The sequence below is a fragment of the Solanum dulcamara genome, chromosome 11, assembly GCF_947179165.1.
Source record: "Solanum dulcamara chromosome 11, daSolDulc1.2, whole genome shotgun sequence".
NCBI lineage: Eukaryota > Viridiplantae > Streptophyta > Magnoliopsida > Solanales > Solanaceae > Solanum > Solanum dulcamara.
In genome coordinates, this window is record NC_077247.1 from 46,071,921 (window position 1) to 46,095,798 (window position 23,878).

At 34.2% G+C, this 23,878-nt stretch overlaps 3 protein-coding genes across 6 annotated transcripts; all 3 read left to right on the forward strand.

The window, feature by feature from the left end:
* Positions 1-2,352: 2,352 nt before the first annotated feature.
* Positions 2,353-6,097, forward strand: LOC129872631 (probable LRR receptor-like serine/threonine-protein kinase At3g47570). Its single transcript, XM_055947566.1, has 7 exons — positions 2,353-3,061; positions 3,661-3,885; positions 3,973-4,668; positions 4,815-5,017; positions 5,080-5,464; positions 5,707-5,847; positions 5,943-6,097. The coding sequence occupies exons 1-7, from the start codon at positions 2,353-2,355 to the stop codon at positions 6,095-6,097; spliced, it is 2,514 nt and encodes an 837-aa protein (XP_055803541.1).
* A 1,597-nt stretch (positions 6,098-7,694) lies between these two features.
* Positions 7,695-14,296, forward strand: LOC129874864 (shaggy-related protein kinase eta). Its single transcript, XM_055950244.1, has 12 exons — positions 7,695-8,005; positions 8,796-8,888; positions 9,148-9,207; positions 9,295-9,567; positions 9,679-9,753; positions 9,831-9,887; positions 10,693-10,833; positions 10,946-10,996; positions 11,072-11,167; positions 11,769-11,852; positions 12,097-12,198; positions 13,706-14,296. Exons 1-12 carry the CDS (start codon positions 7,991-7,993, stop codon positions 13,805-13,807), a joined length of 1,149 nt encoding a protein of 382 aa, XP_055806219.1. The 5' UTR covers positions 7,695-7,990; the 3' UTR covers positions 13,808-14,296.
* Positions 14,297-18,390: 4,094 nt separating this feature from the next.
* On the forward strand, positions 18,391-23,869 carry LOC129874861 (probable LRR receptor-like serine/threonine-protein kinase At5g45780). 4 transcript variants are annotated; one of them, XM_055950237.1, is made up of 11 exons: positions 18,391-18,579; positions 18,886-19,018; positions 19,111-19,182; positions 19,425-19,568; positions 19,673-19,744; positions 19,827-19,886; positions 20,796-20,869; positions 20,949-21,092; positions 21,178-21,516; positions 22,206-22,597; positions 23,291-23,869. In XM_055950237.1, the coding sequence occupies exons 1-11, from the start codon at positions 18,480-18,482 to the stop codon at positions 23,609-23,611; spliced, it is 1,851 nt and encodes a 616-aa protein (XP_055806212.1). In that variant the 5' UTR covers positions 18,391-18,479; the 3' UTR covers positions 23,612-23,869. The 4 variants fall into 4 exon arrangements, with proteins under 4 accessions (XP_055806212.1, XP_055806215.1, XP_055806214.1 ...); XM_055950240.1 differs by having other exon boundaries at positions 21,178-21,444; XM_055950239.1 differs by having other exon boundaries at positions 19,673-19,731; positions 20,804-20,869.
* Positions 23,870-23,878: the final 9 nt, after the last annotated feature.

The window sequence follows — 23,878 nt, forward strand, 5'->3', positions numbered from 1 at the left end:
AAGAGAAGATATATTGATGAAGAGGTGTGAGAGGTTAGCCATGGTGGGTGTGAGAAGAAGTATATGTAGGCCAAAAATGTATCGGGGAGAGGTGATTAGAAAGAATGTGACTGTTGGGTTTTAAAGGTGTGAATGAGAAATAAAAGGTTGTGACCTTTACGAAAGGTTGTGACCGTTTCGAAAGGTTGTGACTTTTTCAAAGAGTTGTGACCGTTCCGAAAGGCTGTGACTTTTCGAAAGGTTGTGATTTTTCAAAAAGTTGTGACTTTTTTGAAGAGTTGTAACTTTTCTGAAAGGTTGTAACTTTTGCGAAGGATTGTGACTTTTTCGATAAGGCACAATAAGCACATGTTCACACTACTCTTTATTGTCTATAAATAGAGGATTTTCCTCTCATTTTGAAAAACATTGAATTTCTCCCTCTTTTACATATATTTTCTTACTAACAAAGTTGAATCTTTGTGTGATTTCGTTGCCGGCTTTTGAGTTTGCTAAAATTATTAAAGTTTGAGGTACCGCTACGTCTTTAATAGTTTTTCCATTTTATCTTGGGAGGAAATTACCCCTAACATCGGGTATAGTGAGTGAATTAAATTCCTTAAGGACACATAGTGAATTATGTTGATTCAAATATTTTTTTTCTTCTTTTCATCTTTATTGTTTTTGGTCTGCTAACTTTGATACAGGTATAACTGTGACTCAGCTGCAACTTACTGAGGAGATGACCCTAGATATATAGGAGGATATGAAGGTCGAGAATTAGGGTAAAAGATTAGGAGGCAATCGAGCGTTGTCTAGTTTTTCCTATCAATATTAGTATTGATACTCTCCTGCTATCTTATTCTTCAATTTTTTTTTTGTATTACCTATTGTTTTATTACCTTTTTCTTAAGTATCGTACTATTTGTTATTACTATTATTTCTTATTCATATTTTCAGCATGACTTCTTTTGTACTACTACATTTCCTTTTCATATTGTTTTTTATATATGCATTACTAGGTTGAGGGCTCATCGAAAACAACCTCTCTTCCTTAACAGGGCAGAGGTAAGGTTGTGTACATGTACTACCTTCCCCAATTAATTTCCCAACTCTAATGTAACCCAAATAGAGCACGTGAAGACATGTAGAAATATTAAAGTTCTCAAAATGATCGATATTTGTTAGTGTGATCATTTTAACATTTTAGTAAATTGCAATTTTAGCAATTGTCCATTGATGACATTTAATGTCATCTTTATTATTCTTTCTTTAGTGTATAAAAATGTCTTTCATTATCATCTTTATTTAGTGCAAGACTAAATCATTCCATTATGTATTTTTAATCTAATTATCACTAATAAGTGGTGCACTAAATCATATTATTATGTATTTTTAATCTAATTATCACTAATAAGTGGTGCACTAAATCATAATGGTGCACTAAATCATAATGATACACTAAATGATGATAATGATGACATTCTATTATTTTTTCATCTTTGTATGATTTTCTCTCCTATAAATAGAGAGGTCTTCTTTGTTTTGAAATGTAAGATATAAGAAGAAAAAATTGAGAGAGTTAAGTTTATATAAAAAAGAGAGTTCTTATTAGTTGAAGGGAGGTGTTCTTTGTGTAGAGCTTTAAACTCAACTCTTGTCCAGAGTTTGTTGAGTTACATTTTTGTGATAAGGTTGTTGTATCCTAGAGGGGACAAGTCAAGAGGACTACTGCTGGACCAGTGAAACGATTTACTGCAGTGGGCTTGAATCTCTTAAAGAGAGCGAGATTTCCGCACCTCAGCCAAGAAGTGAAGCTAATTTCTTCATTTTATTTTTCAATTGTAATTTGTAATCTTATAATTTCACCAACAATATTAATATTATATCAATCTCAAGTTGACAATAATGTCTAGCTAGTTGAGTTTAACAACATTTCATGATTAGTAGGAATTTCCTTCTCTACAAGTAGCAGATTAATTTAGTTCAAAGTCAACTTCTTAATTATTTTAATCAGTTATTGAATGTAATTAAGATCGCTAGCTGTGGAGTGGAGGTAGTGTTCCTTGTTCATGTGTTAGCAATTATATCAGCTACCAGATCTTGAATCATTTTTTCAACCCTTTTTTAGAAAAAATAAATTATAGCATGATTGAAGACTTGCACAATTAACTAAGTTAATACGTACTGTAGTTGCTAGCGTTACTGTTTTTTACACAATTAACCAACCGAGTACAATTGCTAACGTAATTGTGTTCCAATAATATAGAACTCTGTACTAGCATTAGTATAAATCTAATCAGTTGTGCTGCAAATTAAGGATCCAACCAACAAACGCATGCATAGTCCTTTGATCACATTCTCTCAATAACAATGGAGAATCTAGCATTTTTAGCATTAACTTGTGTTTACCTTGTAACAGCTAATTGCTGCTTGGCCATGAATATCAGAACTGATCAATCTTCTCTTCTTGCCTTGAAATCCCACATTACTTCAGATCCTAATCACATTCTTTCAACAAACTGGTCTTCTTCTACCTCTGTTTGTGATTGGATTGGAATCACTTGTAGCTCTCGTCATAAACGAGTGATTGCACTGAGAATTTCAGACACGGAGATTACTGGTACCATCCCACCACAACTTGGCAATCTCTCTTATCTTGTTTCACTTGATCTAAGCTACAACAATTTCCACGGTGAACTTCCACCGGAGTTGCTTCATTTGCCAAAGTTGAGAGAAATTGATCTTGGTTACAGCAACTTCACCGGAGAAATTCCAATAGGAATAACCATTCTTCCCAGCTTGAAATTGTTCGCCATGGGATTCAATGAATTACTCAATGGCTCCAATGTGCTTTCAAGAGACAACATCTCAACACTTGAAATTTTGGATTTCCCAGGAGCTGGTTTAACAGGTGATTTCCTTTCTGATTTATGTCGTCGCCTTCCCAGATTGCAAAATCTTGGACTTGGAAACAACATGTTAAGCGGAGAGATACCAAGAAACATATCTGAATGCTCGCAAATTCAAGTCTTATTTTTGTCTCAAAATAACTTTGTTGGGACAATTCCAAGAGAATTAGGTAACTTACCGCTGCTGCAACAGTTAGCTATTGGAGATAACCGTTGGGTTTTAAAGGTGTGAATTAGAAATGAAAGGTTGTGACTTTTTAAAAAAAGTTGCGATTTTTCTGAAAGGTTGTGTCTTTTGAGAATGGTTGTGTCTGTTCCGACAAGCCATAATAAGCACATGTTCACATTAAACTTTGTTGTCTATAAATAGAAGATTTTCCTCTCATTTTTAAAAATTAAATTTTCCCTTCTTCTGCATATATATTTTCTTTCAAACAAAATTGAGTCTTTATGTGATTTTGTTGCTGGCTTTTGAGTTCGCTGAAATTATTGAAGTTTGAGGTACCGCTACTTCTTTAATAGTTTATCCGTTTTATCTTGGGAGAAAATAATCCATAACCTCGGGTACAGTGGGGATTAAATTCCTTAAGGACACACAGTGAATTCTATGGACTCGGATACTATTTTTTATTTTCATCTTTATTGTTTTTGATTTGCTAATCTTAATACTGGAGGAGTAACAATAACAACTTAGAAGGTATGTGTTTACAGTGCCATTTTATTTTTGTGGGATTTTAACTTGTACGTAATGTATACTCTTGCTTTACAGCCTTGACAGGCACAATTCTTGATGAGATTGGTCATCTTTATAACTTGGAGTCTTTAAGCATGGCCACAAATAAGTTAACAGGCTCAATCCCTTTAACCATATTCAACGTTTCATCACTTCAAGATTTACGTATGACTGATAACAAGATTGAAGGATCTCTACCAAGAGAAGTTGAAAATTTGACTATGCTTAATGTACTTTATCTTGAAATGAATCGCCTGGAAGGTATGCAAAACTAACTAATTCACTGACATTTTAGAGTTCCATCTTCTTGGGTACTTCTGCTGATCCTAATCTTACTGAATTTTCTAGGAGTAATTCCAGATGAAGTTGGTAACCTTGAACAGTTGCTGGACCTTTGGTTGTCTTTCCATAAGTTTAGTGGGTCGATCCCTATTGGTATCTTCAATATCTCAAATCTTGTATATATTTCACTCACAGGGAACCACATTTCAGGTGGTCTTCCTTCCACTATAGGCCATGGGTTACCTAATGTTCAAGAATTACTTCTAGGAAGAAACAATATCAATGGTGTCTTACCTGCTTCCATCTCAAATTTGACGAAACTTACCTATCTAAATCTCGGTGAAAATGAACTTACATGTCCAATTCCTGAATCTATAGGAAAATTAAGATTTCTTCAAAAACTTCGATTGAACAATAACTCCTTCACAAGTGAATTAACCTTTATTACTCCATTGGTCAATTCTAAACAATTTAGACTTCTAATATTGTCTTTGAATCCCCTAAATGCAATGCTTCCAAAATCCATCAGCAACCTTTCGTCTCTTGAAATGTTTTATGCAGAAGGTTGTCACCTCAAGGGCTATCTTCCAAATGAAATCAGGAATTTGAGAAATCAATATTCTTTGAAAGATAATGACTTTACTGGAATTATCCCTACGACAGTAAGTTCTTTGGAAAAGCTTCAACAGCTTTCACTTGGTGCAAACAGAATAAGTGGTCCTTTCCCTGTTGCTTTATGTGACCTACCCAAAGTATTCCCAAGTGCGTGGGGGATGTGACTTCCCTAAGGGAGATTTATCTTGATTCCAATAACTTCACTGCTAGCATACCTTCAAGTCTATGAAACCTACAAGACATTTTGAATCTGAACTTGTCTTCTAATTTCTTCAATGGCTCTCTGCCATTAGAAGTTGGAAACCTCAAGGCTGCAATACTTCTAGATCTTTCCTGGAACCAAATCTCGGGCAACATTCCAAGTACATTGGGAGGACTACAAAAATTGATTCAACTATCTTTGGCTCATAACAGAATTGAAGGATCTATTCCTGAGACATTTGGGAAACTCATAGATTTGGAAACATTGGATCTTTCATATAACAATATGTCTGGTGTTATTCCAAAGTCACTAGAGGAACTTAAGCAGCTACACTCCTTTAATGTCTCATTCAACAGGTTACATTCATGTCGAATGAAGGATTGTGTGGTAACCCTCAAAAGCATACCCCAGCTTGTCCTTCTAATTCAAAGAATCAGTCCAAGTTGAAGAAACGAAGACTGATATGGATTATAGTTGCCACTTCAGTTATATCTGTAATAGGGATTGCTTCAGCAATAGTTTTCGTGTTGATAAGACGACGGGGTAAAACAATCAAAGCTGAAGATGAGTGGTCGCCTGAGGTAGCACCACAAAGATTTTCTTACTATGAACTTCAAAGAGCAACTCAGAGTTTTGATGAAAATAACTTGCTAGGTAGTGGAAGTTTTGGTTCTGTTTATAAAGGGACGTTGGAAGATGGGATGATTGTAGCTGTTAAAGTTTTCAATGTGCAGATGGAAGGTACATTTCAAACCTTTGATAGAGAATGTGAAATCTTGCGGAATCTCCGTCACAGATATCGACCAAGATCATTAGCATCTGTTGTAACTTGGATTTTAGAGCATTGATACTTGAGTACATGCCAAATGAGAGCTTAGACAAGTTGCTATATTCTCGAGATTATTGTTTGAACATAATGCAAAGATTGAATATCATGGTCAATGTTGCATCTACTCTGGAATATCTCCATCATGGTTACTCAGTACCTGTTATTCACTGTGATCTGAAGCCTAGCAACGTGTTACTTGACAACAACATAGTGGGACACCTGACTGACTTTGGCATTGCAAAACTTCTAACCAAGGAAGAGTCTATTGGTCACACTACAACCTTTGCCACAATTGGTTACATTGCTCCAGATCAATTCATTATTTAACTTGTAACAATGTTACGGATTAACACGTTAAAAGTTTATTTTCTGACATGTTTTCTTTTTCAGAGTATGGCTTAGAAGGCCTTATATCCAAGAGGTCTGATGTTTATAGTTATGGTATCATGTTGCTTGAAACATTTACAAAGAAGAAACCTAATGATGAAATGTTCGTGGGGGATTTGAATTTGAGAAGCTACGTGCATAATTTCACTTCATCATGAGCTGAACCAAATCATAGATGCTGACTTACTAGCACTAGCTGAACAAAACTTAAGTCAAAAGCTGCAATGTGTCATCCATCATGGAGTTAGCCATGAATTGCACAGCTAATATTCCAATGGAAAGGATGAACATGACTGATGTTGTAGCAACACTGAAAAAGATCAAACAGAAGCTTTCTTCCCCTGTTATTGAACGACGACCTAATGTGACATGACAATAGTTACTTTCCACATCCCTTTTGTAAGAACAGAAAAGAAAAACAGCTATTAGTAGTAGTTCTTCCTCCATTTTGGAATTCACTCTGATATTGTACATGTTTGATCTGTTTAGGTGTAAGACATTACATTACTATCACCTGTAATTCATTAGAAGTGGACTTTTGGTTTTTGTTCTCTTGGTTACTGTCAATTTCCTGCTCTTGCAATGTTATCTATGTATTTTGAGCTCTACATTTCACTGGCTTATTGTAGAGTTCTGTTGATAATATGAATTAATATGTCACAAACTCATATAAATTGTCATTTATAAATAAATAAATAAAAGCAATACTTGTTGGTTCAACTTGTTTTTGGCGAATCACGTCTAGTTTTTTGTATTAGCTAAAATTAATTGATCTAGAAAAGCTTAGTGTAATATAATTTGATAGATATTTTCATTCAACAAGATATATCGAAGTTGGCAACTAAGTTGGACAAAAGATTATAAAATATCTAATATAGTTCTAATCCTACTTTATACTTTTTTTTATTTCTTTCTTTAGGTATGAACACATTTAGAAATTCTAGATCCCAATAAATAACAACACTCAGGGAAAACATAAAGTAGTGGTGTGGATTCACTAATTCAATGAATGATAACATTATCTACACTTACAATAAGATAGCAACATTTTAATCATATCCTATGATATATTTATTTTTGTGATATATCTTTATACGTATAAATAAGGATTGTGATAGATTATAAAGGCGTTTGATGATGAAAGAGCCGTTTATAATAGTTGTGCGGTGTAGTTAGAGTCATGAAGCTAATCAATCATAGAAGTAGTCGATCATGGTGATTGACCGTGAAAAATTTACAGGCAACTGAGATTGATAGTTTTAATTGTGCGATATTAATAAAAAGAATTATAATAAAATTACATATTCACAAGAAACTTTAGCGAATTACATTTTATAAATTTCAAAATTTTGTACAAGGTTTAAATGAACCATATCTATTAAGGCAACAAATTTGTTGAAAAAATTAAATGCAATAAAAGCATATAAAAAAAAAAGAAAGATTTTGAATTTGAGTTATCAGAATAAATTATTTTTTTAGTAAAAAATATTTTCGATGGAATGAAACCTTACAGAATTTAAATTAATGGAAGATGGAACAGAAGATAAAGAAAAAGAAAAAGAAGAAGAAAGAGAAGTAGGGGAATATAAAAAGTGAAAAAGTCTTTAGGCTGAACATTAGATTGTCGGGTCTGGTTCTGCCAGTCAAATTCGGCTTTCCAGTCCACCTTCAATGACCCCACCTACCTGCTCATCTTTTTCTTCTCCAAAATTTTGACAGATTAAATTGGGGAAGTTCGTAATTACCTAGAAATGTAGGGGGCTATACCAAAATTCTCAAAGATGGGAAAGAGGAGAGAGACAGGAGGAGAGATGAACAAGTATAGTATATTCTAGAGAGAGAGAGAAAACCAAAAGAGGAATAGCTGGATTCACATGGCTGTTTTACTAATGGGTCCTCTTTTTCTCTCTCTCTTTCACCTAACCGACAATTATGATCTTTGAACATTAAACAAAGGGGAAATAACTCAAGAAAAAGAATTCTTCTTCCTTCTTCAATCCTTCTTTTTTTTTTAGCCCCCTTTTATCTGTTGATTTTGAGCTGGAGAAGTTATGGCTGATGATAAGGTATGGATTTGCATTTTGGGTTTTTTCTTGTGTAAAGAAAAAGTTCATTTCTTTACTTGTTAAAGCTAATTTCATTTTGGAAATTGTATGAGGATTCTTGATTTTTGGAATTAGTGTGTATTGTATGGAAATATCATTTCTCTTTAGCCAATCTGAGTTCAGGAAGTAGCCTTGTGCAAGTCTGTTGTATTTGTTTGATTATTGAGTACAAATCTGGGTTTAGTTTTGTTTTTTATTTGAGAAAAGTTGATGGTTCTTTGTTGCAGGCTCTTGCTCATCTTTTTCTGAAATCGAAGGAGATCTTTCTCTAGTATCTCTGAGGGTGGAATTAACATTTTGGACCCTCAAATTAGTTTCAGCTTCAAATAGTTGATCTTTTCATCTTCACGATGCTTTATTTGTTTAGGATCTGGTCTTTTTCGTTTATTTACCTGAGGGGTTCTTTCTTTTGGAGAAGTTTTTGGTGATAGAAATGTCTCTAATCTACTTGGATGTGTTGTTATAGATCTGATCTTAGCCGTCCATGATCTGTTGCTATTAAGTACTTGATCGAGCCTTCTGGTTTCGCTTTGCTTATGTCTTGCTCCTTATCAGATGAATCTTTTTTTTTATTGTGCTTCTGAATGATAGTGCTAAGTTTGTTTGCATGTTTTTTCCCCTGGATAGAGTTTAGGGGTTTGGAGAGGAGGGCGGGGTACGTGGGTTGTAGTCTTCCTTGTTTTTGTTTATTATGCTGCATCTTAGTTATGGAAAATGCTGATCTGAGATCTATGTTTGATGTGAACTGTAGGAGATGTCAACTCCTGTTATGGATGGGAACGATGCAGTCACTGGTCATATAATTTCTACAACCATTGGGGGCAAGAATGGCGAGCCAAAGCAGGTAGACCTGATGTCTTTATCAGAAAATAAGTTCATTAGTTAGACACAATTTTTGTCTTTTTGATATGTGTTGCTTCTTTCACTAGAAGAATGAAAAATAATCCGGGCATATTACACACTTTATAAACAGACACGAACAATTTACCCTTTAATTTTTTCTTTACATACTTGCATGTCTTGTATTGAATCATGAACATGTGCAATCTGATCTATTACATGAAATTGAAAATCTGTTTGCCTTCCAATAATATTTGGTGCAGACAGTCAGTTACATGGCTGAACGTGTTGTGGGGACTGGATCGTTTGGAATTGTCTTTCAGGTATATGAACATGTATCTTTTTGATTTGCTAATCCTTCTTTTTTTCAAAAAAAACTTTTTGTTTGACATTATGCTTCTCTTATGAAGGCAAAATGCCTGGAAAACGGGGAGACTGTGGCAATAAAGAAGGTTCTGCAAGACCGTAGATACAAGAATCGTGAGTTGCAGCTAATGCGCACTATGGATCACACAAATGTAGTTTGCCTAAAGCACTGCTTCTATTCAACTACGAGTACAAATGAGCTTTTTCTCAATTTAGTCATGGAGTATGTTCCAGAAACTATGTATAGAGTGCTAAAGCATTATAGCAATATGAACCAGAGAATGCCACTCATCTATGTTAAGCTTTACACCTATCAAGTGAGTGAAGTGCTTTCCTGAGTGGTATTTTTGTTTCCTAAGTTTGAGCAATACTAAGTGGTATTATTGTTTCCTAAGCTTTGAGCCATACTAAGATTTAGACGTGTTCAGGTATTTAGAGGGCTGGCTTACATGCATACTGTTGCTGGAGTATGCCACAGGGACTTGAAGCCTCAGAATGTTTTGGTAATGCATCTTTCAAGCTGCTAAATTTGAATAGTGCATTATAGTTTTTCCCCTTATTTCATTGTTTGCTGTCACAGGCAGACCCTCTTACTCACCAAGTAAAAATCTGTGATTTTGGAAGCGCAAAGGTGCTGGTAAGTGTAAATCATAGGAGTTTATTTCTGTTCTATCCTCATATTCGTACTAAAGAAAAATGGATTTGATCCTTGTCTTCGTGAGTAGTGTACACTGTTGTTAATTCAAATTTGGTCAGTAATAATTCTGACTTAGCTAGGTGAGTCTTTTGGCCTCATTGTACTCAGTAATGTTAGTGTTAACTGTAAATTGATCCTTTCTAGATGTCCAGGATATGTTGACCCTTCGTATATTTGTCATTGAATACCTGATAACACATGTAGTTAAATACTTATTGTTGAAAGATTTCTGAGACATGCTAATTATTTTGGGAGAACACCTGTTAACCATGTTTATGTGATTGGTCAGAGTCTATAGATTCACCTGTTAGTTGATGTTGTTGTTACTTTCACGTGTTGTTTATTACAAGTTGAGTCTGACCATGTTGGAGTTAGTTGACATTTACTATTTACTCATGGTGCAGTGCTATAATTCCAAATTACCCCCCTTAGCATCTCCCATGAACTGCAAATTCATAATGTAATGTTTGTTTTCTCTTTTTCTTGTGAGGGACAGAATGGGGGCTATAATAGCATGACGAAATTCATATTCCTTCCATGAAATACCTTTGATGGGCCTTTCACATTTTCAGTGGCTTTAAATAAGAACAACAATAGGTTCCCACGACTGTGTGAATTCATTAGCTTAAATTAACTTTTGCAAGCTTATGATCATTTCAGAAATTTCCTTAACTTTGTGTGAGAATTACTCAATTTTGAGATTGTGGTTGGTTCTTGTATTTATGGAAATACCATATTTTATCAGGTTAAAGGAGAAGCAAACATCTCATACATCTGCTCGCGGTTTTATCGGGCTCCTGAACTCATATTTGGTGCAACAGAGTATACTACTTCAATTGATATCTGGTCAGCTGGCTGTGTCCTTGCTGAGCTTCTTCTGGGCCAGGTTTGTAGTGATCTAGACTTCTATAACTTACATATTGTCCGTGAAATCTCTAGGGTCTCTTCTGGTGCACTATTCCAATTTCTAACTAATTTTTGCAATCATCTTCTTGCAGCCATTGTTCCCCGGAGAAAATGCCGTGGACCAGCTTGTTGAGATAATCAAGGTGCAGTGTGATTAATTCTTATAAACTAATGCAAATGTTGTAGCGGAATGTGGTTTCATTTGCTTCATCTTATAGGTACTTGGAACACCGACAAGGGAGGAAATTCGCTGCATGAATCCAAATTATACTGATTTTAGGTTTCCACAAATCAAAGCACACCCTTGGCATAAGGTTTGCTTTCACTTGATTTTATTCGTACCTAGTGGAGCAACAATTTCTTGTTTTGCTGCTTGCTGTGTGGATCATCCCTGTTGAATTTTGTACTGAGATTGAAGTGAGTTGTCAAGGGAGTCTTTTTTTGTTAATGAAAGATATTTTTTTTAGTTGATTAGAGGCCAAAAAAAAATGAAAGTAAAAGGAGTGAGCATCTCTGACATATCGAATTTGTTTAAGCTTTCTCTTAAAGAACATAGATGCTGGCTTGCTGATGGAATTTGTGAAGATGTAATTATTAAGATATCCCTCGAGGTTCTTTTTTCTTTCTAAAAAAAGAAGAGATCCCTTGAGGTTAGATCTCAGTTTCTATTAATCGAAATTTGTTATCCTCTTGATTAATGAGTTTGTACTGAAGCAGCTATAACTTCAGATTGGCTTCCCTGAAGAGTACTCATTGAATTTAGGTTTTCAGTGGATATGTACTCCACATCCTGATGACTATATTTTATTCTTGCAAAATAACATTAATGACAAAACTGCAAATAAATTCTTTTGTTGTTTCCGACCTCATGTATGTCATGATCTGCTGCTAACTTACTTATTATGTCCATCTCAGGTTTTCCACAAACGGATGCCTCCTGAAGCAATTGACCTTGCTTCTCGGCTACTGCAGTACTCACCAAGTCTTCGTTGCACTGCAGTAAGTTCATTTTTTAAAATTTTTTCTCTGATGGATTTTTCATTCATTTAAACAGCAGTTCCTGTTGCACGATTGGCATGTCTTCATTTGGGGTGGCCATTTCTGTGGTCCTTTTTATGCTCCCACATCTCCTTGTGTTGTTTTTGCTGAGTTGTTACCAGCGCTCAGCTCCCACATTGTTTCTCTTGTTTATTTAACAATGAATTTCTAAATCCATTAAATTAACACACTTCTCATTTTGCAGCTTGAAGCATGTGCACATCCTTTCTTTGATGAACTTCGTGAACCAAATGCACGCCTTCCCAATGGTCGCCCATTGCCTCCTCTCTTCAATTTTAAGCAGGAGGTACGGCTTTCACGTGTTTATTCTTAAATTAAAGGTTACACCATCCATGCTTCATTCTTCCTGATCTCAGCTGAAGGGCACTCCAGGGTAGTCACAGTAGGCATTCAATGTGATTAAATTCTTCAGATTACCCAGAGGCTAGACTATAGAAGTAAGTTTGGTAATTAGCGGAGATTTAGAATGATTGATTCCATGAATCCACTGGAAGGCAGACACCTTTTTCTGATACCCTTGTGGCTGGTGGTAATAGTTCATCGTTGATCCAAGTCCAGAGTATACACCGGAGAATGAATTCGAGCACATTCTTATTCTGGAGCATGGATGCGTTATGCTATGAATCGCCTCATGTTTAAAGTTGATGTTTTGGAATGGCAAGCTTGAAGAGGGTAATGCAATCTTGCATTTAATAAGTTATGCTACTTGGAGGTACTGACGGCTACTCGTGTTGATACAACAGGATGACATGGGACTCATTCTGGATTTGGCAAAAAATAAGTGTTCCCTGACGAAGGAAAGGCAGAATTGAGAGGACAAAGAAGATGGAGATTGAGACATCAACCAGAAGGAGAAAAGGGAGAAGAAACAAGAAGGCAGAAACTGACGGGCATCCTTTATGTCTGAAGATTGACAAAAGGACTGAACCTATACTTATTTGGCCAAGAATAAGTTGGGTAACTTAAGGTCTATAACATTAAGGTTTATACAATACCACTGGATTAAATGGCCTAATATTGGTCCTTTCACATTGTTCTTTGAGACAACCCTTTGAGGTTCTTATGACTATGTAAGAAAGTTATGTTAGGTTGGGTGAAAATCATTCTAGCCAAGAAGTTCCGATGATCAGATTAGTGTTGGCAACAAAAACAAGTAGAGTAGTCTAGCGGTGAGAAACATCTCTGGTGGAGTGTCAGTATATTTATTGGGGTGAAGTGACCTTGAGGTTTTGAGATTACACCTTGAATAACGGGAATGCCCTTTTCTCCCATACCATGATGTCAGACAATAGGTTCTAAGTGAGGCATATTGGTACAGCATCGAGTGTGAAGAAGCTATGCACTGACACTGAATCTTAATGAAAGAAAGCCTTTTCATCCTTATCCCATATCTACTGTAAAGAGGGCCAGGGAGAAGAATGAAGAGTTGGACTTCCAAGAAAAATAGCAAGTTGTAAGTTGTTGTGAGAAAGACACGGAAATAGGTATCAGTGAAGGATAAAACCTCATTCTTTGGCTATCTCCATTCTAATTGGTTACTAAGGAGATGTTAGTCACAACAGCATTTTAGTTACTAGGACGCGGCAAATTGTTAAAGCATGTATTTCTACAAAAAGCACAACTTAACTGTACATATGTTTAGCTGGAATTGTCATCTTCAATTTTCCATTATAATTTAGAAGCATGTCAAGGCCATTAATATTGAAAAACTATATTACTATCACAGTTTACGCATTCTATACTTATTTTAGATTAACTCTATTGCTTATCCAACTATATTTTCGTGGTTTCAGTTGTCTGGTGCCTCTCCGGACCTCGTAAACAGGTTGATACCAGACCATATCAAAAGACAGATGGGACTGCATCTTTTTGCATCCCACGGTGACACGACGTAAAGTACATGCTTAGAAAAGTATACTAGTTTATGATCTATATATGAAGGGATCCAAGTTACATCCCTTCCAGAGCAGAGAAGTCCAGTATGACAAGCGACAGCATCTCCTGGTCGATAAGGACAATGTAATGGGCTGCAGTGCATTTTAGTTCTGTACTTGGTATTATCTTTTTTGTTCCACTCTTCAAAGTCTTCCTATGTTAGCAGCCAACTAGTGAAAAGGAAATATGTTTTTGTACATGTTTGTTAGTATTAAATTGACCAGAAAGCTTCCAGGGACACGATTGAATGACATGTATGGACAAGTTGCAAGGCTCCAAAAGGATTGCCAGGACTTGAAAGGGCAGTGTTTTTTCTTCTTAAGTTGATATCTCACTTCAGTTTGTATGTAGCAGTCTTCTACTTTGAAAAAAGTTGCAACCAAATTTGTGTTACAGTCGCTCTTATGTGATTATGATTAATCAAACATATCTATTTTGTTGCCTCTTGATCTGTTCTTGTCATTTTAACCTTAATTCTTTGATGCTTCCTGCTTTTCATTTCATCGTGACACCTTTTTGTTTGGACCTCTTCTCTCCATGCAGGTCGATGATTATGTTGTCACCATTGTGATATGGTAAAAATTATAGGCACCATTCTTGTTAATAATATTTGGTTAAAAATGTAGCCGGCATCTTCTTTGAATCTTTCATCGAAAGAATTCATAGTTTTCAAATTTGTTGCTTTTCCTTGCTAGTTTTTTTGGTTAAAAAAGAGCAGAAGTTTGCTTCATACTGCTCTATTAATTTCTTATTGTTTTATATTTTTTGGAGTTTTGAATGCTTATTTTTTGATCGGAAAAGGGCCTAAAATGTTCTTGAATTATTGAAAATGGTACAAAAATGTCTCTCATCCATCTATTTGGTCTAAAATGTTCTTGACATTCATCTTTAGGTCCAAAAATGACCTTTTTTTTAACGGAAAAGGGCATGAGGGGTATTTTTGTACTATTTTCAATAGTACGAAGGCATTTTAGGCTTTTTCCGTAATTAAAATTCTGTTAAATAAATTTTAATTTATAATTAATTTTAAAAAATTAAACAATACCCAATAGATTGTCGTCACGTGTTTAAAAAAATTATGTAAATTATTTAATTAAAATTTTGTTAAATAAATTTTGATTTATAATTAATTTTAAATAATTAAATTGTAACCAATAGATGGTCATTGTGTGTTTAAAAAAATTATTTAATTAAAATTAATGCAAATTGATTTTTGTATCATTTTTAATAGTTCAATGACATTTTAGGCCTTTTCCCTTTTTTTTTTGACATAGTGTTGCTATGTATTGCTATAAATGGTAATAAATAAAAAGTATCGCTAAAATTATTAATTATTTATTAAAAATACTCTCCTAAATAATTTTTTCTTTATATCATTTGTTAAAAGTCGAGCTCATCTATGTCATTGCCGTTCAATTAGGTGCCTATTCATGCCATTATTTTTTAACTGAAAACAGTTCTGATTTTGTGAAATTATTTTATATATGACTAATTATAATTTAGCCACGTCATTAGATAATAATAATAATAATTATTATTATTTCTTAAAGAATCCATAATTCTAAAAATCATTTATGAAATTAAAAAACCCATCCAAATTATAAATAAAAAAAACCTTAATTTTTTTTCTCGTTTACTCATTCATGATCCGGATCTTGTTCTTTTAATACTATTTTTCATTGCAATGTTATTTATTAAATTGCTCAATCTGAATAATTTGATCTATTATACCGTTAGGATCTCTTATAATTTGGTGGGTTTTTTAATATCATAAATGCTTTTCAATGTTAGAATTTTTTTTTTTAAAAAATATAATAACTAATGATGTGCCCGAATTAAAAAATAATGGCATGACTAGATAAACTAATTTAGATAGAGTGAACATTCTCTAAAATAGATTTTCCTATAAAGATAGCTAGCAATATTCATCCTAGTTTTGAGAGGTACAACGCCTAGTTCTAAATCTCAAATTCTGAACCTCAAACTCTGAACCCCGAATCTCAAATTCTGAACCTCAAATTCCGAACTTTGAACTCCAAACCTCAAACCCTAAATCCTAAACTCCAAATCTCAAACCCCAAACTCTGAACCTCGAATCCCAAGTCCTGAATTCTAAACCTTAAACTTTAAATCCCAAGCCCTAAATCCTAAGCCCCGAACCTCAAAACCCAAATCTTAAACTCCAAACCTTGAACCACAAACTCTGGACCTAAACCCCCAACCCAAACCTAAAACCGCCCAAACACCAAACCCTAAGCCCTTAATCATAAACACCGAATTTCGTATTCTGAACCTTGAAACCTTGAAATTCTACCCTGAATTTCAAATCCTAAACCTTGAACCCCAATGCTGAACAATGAATTTTAAACCCTAAACCTGATACTCCAAATCCTAAACTTACTAAGAATGTTGCAGAAATAAATGCATATGATAGAAACATCTGCTGAATGTATAATGATATACATATTTATAATATAGTTTTCAAAGTTTGATGATAAAAACTCTTCATATTCAGTAACTATGAGATTGTCTCATTTCAATTTCTAATTAATGAAATAAGTTGAGGAAAGGATAAAAAACGATTGTAATGGAAGGAAAGTGTGTGATTAAGATATTTAAGAGGTGTAATTAAAAGAATGAAGAGGGTAGCTTTTGATTATTATTTTTTAAATACATGGCATATTGATTTTAAAATAAGAGAAAATCCAAAAAACCAAAAATAAGTTAAATAAACATTCTAAAGGTTGAAATGACTATGGAATGTGAAATCAATTCCACCATATCATATTGAATAACCGTAATAAGTGAGAATGTATCCATCAAGTGATTATCTTATTTCACTTTCATGAAATATTATTACTAATGGATAGGAAAATTTACTCTTCAGTACCAAAAATTAATTGGATGGCAAAATGGTCATTCAAAATTTTAAAGGATAATTTGGTAATTCAATTTTTTAATTTTTTTCCCCTCACTTTTAGTATAGTATAATGATATACGATAGATGATAGGATAATTAAGGATGAGTTATGAACCGCCATAAAATCAGAATAAAAGTTTATATCTCTGACTCCAAGGATCGTTAAAATAATAATAATAAAAAAGGATCATTCCATTGAAGGATCATCAATGGATGCAAGGGACAATAATCTCAAAATAAAAGACAAAATTATTTTATCTTATATTTATTTTGGGATATAAGTCGGCTCCAAAATTATTTATTCTATTATTTATATAAAAATGGTGAGATAAATTATCTCATATCCATCTTCATACCAAATAAAAAGTAATCAATTATCTCTAAATTTTCTGAATTAAACAAATAAAAATAAATATTATCTATTTTTAATAAAACACCAAAACAAATGAATAGGGAGTAATTGATTATTTTGTTGGGTCTGTATGGGATTCCGTACTAATTGTCTGTTTCATTTTTGTAAGAGTCAAACTATGCACAGAGCAAACTCGCATTTCAAAACTTTTATGAAATGATTCACTGCTTCTTCACTTGTACTTCCCAAAGAATATAATCTCTTTTAATTGGTTAAAATAGAGTCTCACCAATGAATACCCTCTGTTTACTATACTTACAATGTTCCTTATCACACTGGAATCTCATAAGAAATGCACTATTGCTGTCCTCTTACGTAAAGACAAGGGGACACTCCCCAAATCTCAAGACTTGCTCTTAATTTTCTTTGCCAACCCACTTCTACTACAAAGAGATAAATTTGAACTACTACAAATAAATTTCAAGAAAATATTTTACTGCTACAGCTTTTTTTTATTTCCAGCTTTGCATCATAGTATAAGTTTAGAGGCAGAATAATAATTTGAATTTTATCAATTTTAAATTCAATGATAGAGATACATATTTCGTAAAAATTTTATCATTATAAATATAAGATTTGAATTAAAATTATTGAATTCGATTGAAATTATAAAATGGACTTTTAGCTTCGCCCCACCCTACGTCATTTGCACTAGTATCCTTATTAAAGACTATTAATTTAAGAAACAAAAATTAAAGAAGAGAAATCCATGCAAAAACTTACTCCACTCTAGCGCAGGTTCAATATTTCATTTGTTTTTTGTTTTCATAACTCACAAACATAATTTTTTTTAAAAAAACTTAAATCAGAAACATGAAGGGACCATGCTAAAAATTGTTTCTTTCTGCAATGATATCGTGGGGTTTCCCATTTGGCTTGTTGAGGGAGAGTATTCATTCAATGGACTATTAATGACAGTAAAGAAAAACAACAACAATGTATTAGCAAAAATCCACAAATAGGAAAATGACAGTTAGAAAAAAAGAGTACAAATTTACATCTATTAATTGTAGGATTAATCTGAATAGTTTTACCAGTAACAAATTTTAGGGAGTAAATTTTGATAGTAGTTACAAACTTACAATGAACTCGAAGGAAATTGGTGGAAATTAGTACTAAATACTTTGGATTCCCTTTACTTAAATAAAAAATAAAAAACCAAACAAGACTTTTCACCCATTTATAAGCTCGAGGGAAATATTTTATTGTGCTCTGCAAAATGATGAATCCTAAAAAGGCCCTTTTTCTGAAAGCTCTGTACCAAAATCTTTCCTATGGGTAATTAGCTTTTTGGATCCAAATGGTAACTTCACTGCTCATTTTCTCAATCTTTTTTCTATGGGTGGCCACTACTCCAGCTTCCATGGGTTTTCTTTCACCTAAAGGTGTCAACTATGAAGGTAAAGATTAAAACTTTACTATACCCTTAATATGCATTTCTTGTTTTTTCCACTGAAAAATCCAAACTTTGTTGTTTAGTTCTATTTATAAGCATTTGTTTGTTTTTGTTTCATAGTTTGGAGTGGTAAAGACTAAAACTTTACTATAAACCAAACATTTCTTGCTTTTTTTTTTCCAGTGAAAAATCCAAACTTTGTTGCTTAGTACTATTTATAAGCATCTGTTTGTTTTTGTTTTCATAGTTTGGTGTGGTAAAGATTAAAACTTTACTTATAGATTTCTTGAATTTATTGTGGGGTAAGCAGTGGCAGCATTGATGTCTATGAAGAATAAAATGAGAGATGAATACCATGTGTTAGATGGATGGGATATAAATTCTGTTGATCCTTGTACTTGGTACATGGTTGGTTGTTCTTCAGAAGGCTTTGTTATTTCTCTGTGAGTTTACTCCGTATCTTCTCCATTTTTTTTCTTTTCCCTTTCTTTGAAAATTATTTATTTTTATGCTTTGGTTATATAATTCTTGGCAGTGAAATGGCGAGTATGGGATTAACTGGCACCCTTTCGCCTAGTATTGGAAATTTAACTCATCTCCGGACGATGTGAGTAAGATTAATTTGACATGAATTTCCCACTTTATTCTTATTTTGATGTGTTGCTGCTCAAATATTTCTTGGAGATATGCTATTATATATGGTGCTTGAAGTTAAAATTACATAGTACTTAGTTTAATTATTACTAATACTGTTAAGAGTGACAATTAAATGCTTTAATGGCAAGATATTTGAAAAATTTATTTTACTATGATCCGTTAAAGTCATTTTTGCATTGGTTTTTGTCGTAGGTTGTTGCAGAATAATCAGTTATCTGGTCCAATTCCTGCTGAGATTGGACAGCTCTCTGAACTTGTGACCCTTGATTTGTCTGGTAATCAGTTTGATGGAGGAATACCTAGGGCGTTGGGTCGCCTGATTCGTTTAAGTTACTTGTGAGTGTAGGCTAAACTCTTGATTTTGTTCTATCTTTATTATTCGTATGTTACAGTTCCCTTGTTGGATCTGTATGTAATCCTTTGGTATGTCAAATTCTCAGGAGGCTTAGCAAGAACAGATTGTCTGGACAAATTCCCAAACCTGTGGCATACCTTTCAGGTCTTTCATTCTTGTATGTCTTCCATCCATGACATTTATATGTCCAATACAAGGGCTTGATGAGAGTTAAATAAATTGTGGATGGTGTTGTGTAGGGACTTATCATTCAATAACCTTAGCGGTCCAACTCCAAAAATTTTGGCCAAAGATTACAGGTAAGATTCAGGGAAAAATGATTCTATCTGCCTTAATGTTTGGTCCTCAACGTTATCAGTTTTATCTGAGGACTGGAAGAATCCTTCTGAGTCTCTAGTTTGATGGATCAAGGGATTCAGGATTTACTACCGTGCCAGAATTGTATTTATTAATGGAGTTTAAGATATACACCTACATCTTTATTCAGCTGCGAAATAGAAGCTTGATACAATGTTGCATCTGCGACATGCCATATGGTGCAGTGCCATACGTAATGTTTCTCTCGTAATTAAGTTATGTTTTCTATAGTTTTAGTAACTGTCATATTGCACTCCTGTTAGTCGTTGTGGTGTGTCCCTTCACTGGAAACCAGCAGTCAGCTCTTTCAGACCTGAAAGTAGTATCTCAAATCTCTTGCAGACCTGAAAGTAATATCTCAAATCTCATTATAAAAAAAGAAATAATATCTCAAATCTTATCATTTGAAGTATTACTCCCTCTGTCCCAATTTATGTGGCACTTTTCGTTTTTCGAGACTCAAAACATTTTAAGTTTGACCGAGAATTTGTGCATGGAATCTTCTATTTTTTTAAATGAAATTTATATATTTATAAACTGCGGAAAAAGTACTATAAGTCACAATAATTGACAATTCAAAATATTTAAAAGATATCATAAATTGGGAGGTAGTATTTTTTACCTGGTCTAATAGAAACTCCATGATGTTATTCTTATTTGCGTATATTTCCTATATTGCTAATCTGCTAATGTTAAACAGAATATTTGCCTTGAGATAATGTCTGATGTCACAGAAGTTTTCTATCCTACTTGCAATGCTTATTGTTTATCTCCCCCTTGGCATCATTCTTGCAACCTTTCATCTTCTTATATATTCTATTTTCAGCTTATACTTTTGGTTGTTGCCTTAGTATTGCAGGAAACAGATTCCTTTGCTTTGCATTGACCACACAAATTTGTGGGGGTGTGCCAAAACCAGTAAATGGTATTGTTGAAATTTTACCAGAATGTATCGTGATATTAAGGCTCATGCTTTTTGATCAAACTCTATTTTTACCATGCAGAAACAAATTCAGACAGGAGGATTAGCAATCATCATCGATGGGTTGTTTCTGTTATAGTTGGGGTCAGTTGCACATTCATAGTTACAGTCATGCTTCTTGTTTGTTGGGTGCATTGGTACAGATCTCGTGTCCTCACAGGATATGGTAATTACAAGATTAGAAACACATCTCTGATTACTTGCACATTAAGACTAGATACATTATGAGTCTCTGATCATTTGATCTGCAGTGCAACACGATTGTGAGTTCGCCACTGGCCATCTGAAGAGGTTTTCATTCCGTGAACTGCAAATTGCCACTGGAAATTTCAGCTCTAAAAACATACTAGGACAAGGTGGATTTGGAGTAGTCTACAAGGGATATCTTCCAAATAGGACAGTAGTGGCTGTGAAAAGATTGAGAGATCCAAGTTTCACTGGAGAAGTGCAGTTCCAAACAGAAGTTGAGATGATAGGCTTGGCTGTGCATCGGAACCTTCTACGTCTGTATGGATTCTGTATGACTCCCGAGGAAAGATTACTTATTTACCCTTATATGCCAAATGGGAGTGTTGCCGATTGCTTGAGAGGTTTGCTTTGAAGTATATTTGCCTGGTGCTTTTGCTGAAGCAATTCTCTTTTCTTGTCACAATGGATTTTTTAAACTGATCAAGTTTCACACATGCATTCAATTATTCCTAGTGCTCTCAATATTAATCTGGCAAAAATTATTGAAAGGTCATGGTTTATGGAAATTGAGGACTTTGTGCAATATTTTTACTGTTCTATGATGAAAACGATTTCTGATTGTTAGTTTAAATTGATTTTACATTGTCAATGTTTCTTGTGAAAGTGGAATAAAATCTATATATCAACATATCAATCAACTATGTATCAAACCCAAACTAGTTGGGGTCGACTATATGAAATCGTATCCATTGCTATTGAGACTCCTTATGCAGTGTGTACCTAAGTAGGAATGTTCTCCAGCAATCAACTGCGACCTTACATGATAAAGTTTCTATCCATCTTCTGAAACTCTACATGTCATTTATGGTATCGACTTACATTATCCATGAATAAAATAAATTGTATTTTGGCAGTAAGGTAACAGTCATGTTGTCATTTATTTTTAACATGACCAATTCAAGTCAAATTTTAGGTATATGAACACAAAATCAAGTTGGAATTTATATTGGGATGTAAACGGATTAGCTTGATGTAGTGACTGTGTCTGTCATCTTTTGCTCTATTCTCACATAATCTTGTCTTCTACCAGACAATGGCCGGGATAAACCATTTTTGGATTGGAGTAAGCGCATGCACATTGCTCTTGGAGCTGCCAGGGGTCTTCTGTATTTGCATGAACAGTGTAATCCTAAAATAATTCACAGAGATGTTAAGGCGGCTAATATTCTGCTTGATGAAAGTTTTGAAGCTATTGTTGGTGATTTTGGTCTTGCTAAGCTTTTAGACTGTAGAGATTCGCATGTTACAACTGCAGTTCGTGGTACTATAGGTCATATAGCCCCAGAGTATTTATCAACTGGCCAATCATCTGAGAAGACAGATGTCTTTGGATATGGGATACTACTTTTGGAACTCATTACAGGACACAAGGCATTAGACGCAGGAATTGGTCAGGGTCAGAAAGGAACTATTCTTGACCGGGTGTGTAGCTTCTTACCCTCCTTCGGTTTGAAGCTTTATATAGTATATAATTTCTAACTTTAACACAAAGTTGCTCCACATCCTATGAGAGAAGTACATTCCAAAATTCTGAAACATTGCTCGAAAACTTGTTCTTTATGCTGACTGTATAATCTGGTTCATGATCTGTGGGGCTTATGGAAAAAATATTCAAGTTGCTCCACATCCTATGAGAGAAGTACATTCCAAAATTCTGAAACGTTGCTCGAAAACTTGTTCTTTATGCTGACTGCATAATCCGGTTCATGATCTGTGGGGTTATGGACAACATATTCAAGGTTTTTGAATATTACTTACTGATCAATGCAACAAAATTATTGCTGTGTATTACCTTACTCTTGCATACTTTATGCCCTTAAATACATTATTTGGTTGATATTTATCACGTGGCTATGTTACACTTGCATACTTTAAGTGATTGAGTTACTTATTTGGTTGATATTATCGCATTATCATGTAAATCTGAACAACCATGTACTATGCTAGAATTGCAGTTGTGAAAAAAGGTACCAGTTCTATGCTTCTTCAGTTATGATTTTTATTCCCTTTCAGGCTGTTTTATGTGAAGTAGAGATTTTCAAAACATGATAGAGCTCAGACTTTGTTATGTCTATTATTCGGTCCTATTCATTTTGACGACTGTCCAATTTACAGGTCCGGAATTTATTCGAGGAAAAGAAAGTGGAAATGCTTGCGGATAGGGATCTAAGAGGATGTTTTAACGCAGAGGAGCTAGAGAAAACAGTTGAAATGGCTCTACAGTGTACTCAATCTAACCCCAATAATCGGCCTAAGATGTCAGAAGTTTTGAGAATCCTGGAAGGCGTTACAGAACAAATGGGGCATGTGGACGAATCACAAGGTGGAAGCAACGTATGTGAAACAAGGGCTTTCAGCTTCTCTAGGAATTTTAGCGATATTCATGAAGAATCCTCATTTACCTTTGAACCAATTGAGCTTTCAGGACCCAGATAACAAAAGTAGCCTGCACTGGCCTCACACAATAAGTGTGCTATCTTTATATATCTAGTTCAGCCATACATGTGCGTATATTGTTGCTTTAAGTCAATGTCCAGCACTCTGTAAGTTACTGTTATTTGTAAATTTTGTTGCAAAAATATTCATTATACTAGTTCTTGGTGGTTCACAACCTGTTAGAACTAGCTAGACTAACTTCACTTTGGAACTTCATTCTTTGGAAATGACAAACTGCCATACTGGTTCTGCTGTGTTCGTTGAACG

What these genes read in the sequence shown, in the direction of transcription:
- LOC129872631 (XM_055947566.1), top strand. Translation starts at nt 2,353, where the DNA reads ATGGAGAATCTAGCATTTTTAGCATTAACTTGTGTTTACCTTGTAACA. An exon ending in CATATAACAATATGTCTGGT is followed by an intron (nt 5,018 to 5,079) that starts GTTATTCCAAAG and finishes CTCATTCAACAG; the next exon opens with GTTACATTCATGTCGAATGA. An exon ending in TTTCAATGTGCAGATGGAAG is followed by an intron (nt 5,465 to 5,706) that starts GTACATTTCAAA and finishes ATGGTTACTCAG; the next exon opens with TACCTGTTATTCACTGTGAT.
- LOC129874864 (XM_055950244.1), top strand. An exon ending in CGTTTGGAATTGTCTTTCAG is followed by an intron (nt 9,208 to 9,294) that starts GTATATGAACAT and finishes TCTCTTATGAAG; the next exon opens with GCAAAATGCCTGGAAAACGG. An exon ending in AAGCACACCCTTGGCATAAG is followed by an intron (nt 11,168 to 11,768) that starts GTTTGCTTTCAC and finishes TGTCCATCTCAG; the next exon opens with GTTTTCCACAAACGGATGCC.
- LOC129874861 (XM_055950237.1), top strand. Translation starts at nt 18,480, where the DNA reads ATGGTAACTTCACTGCTCATTTTCTCAATCTTTTTTCTATGGGTGGCC. An exon ending in CTTTCAGGTCTTTCATTCTT is followed by an intron (nt 19,745 to 19,826) that starts GTATGTCTTCCA and finishes GGTGTTGTGTAG; the next exon opens with GGACTTATCATTCAATAACC. An exon ending in ATTTTGGCCAAAGATTACAG is followed by an intron (nt 19,887 to 20,795) that starts GTAAGATTCAGG and finishes TTGTTGCCTTAG; the next exon opens with TATTGCAGGAAACAGATTCC.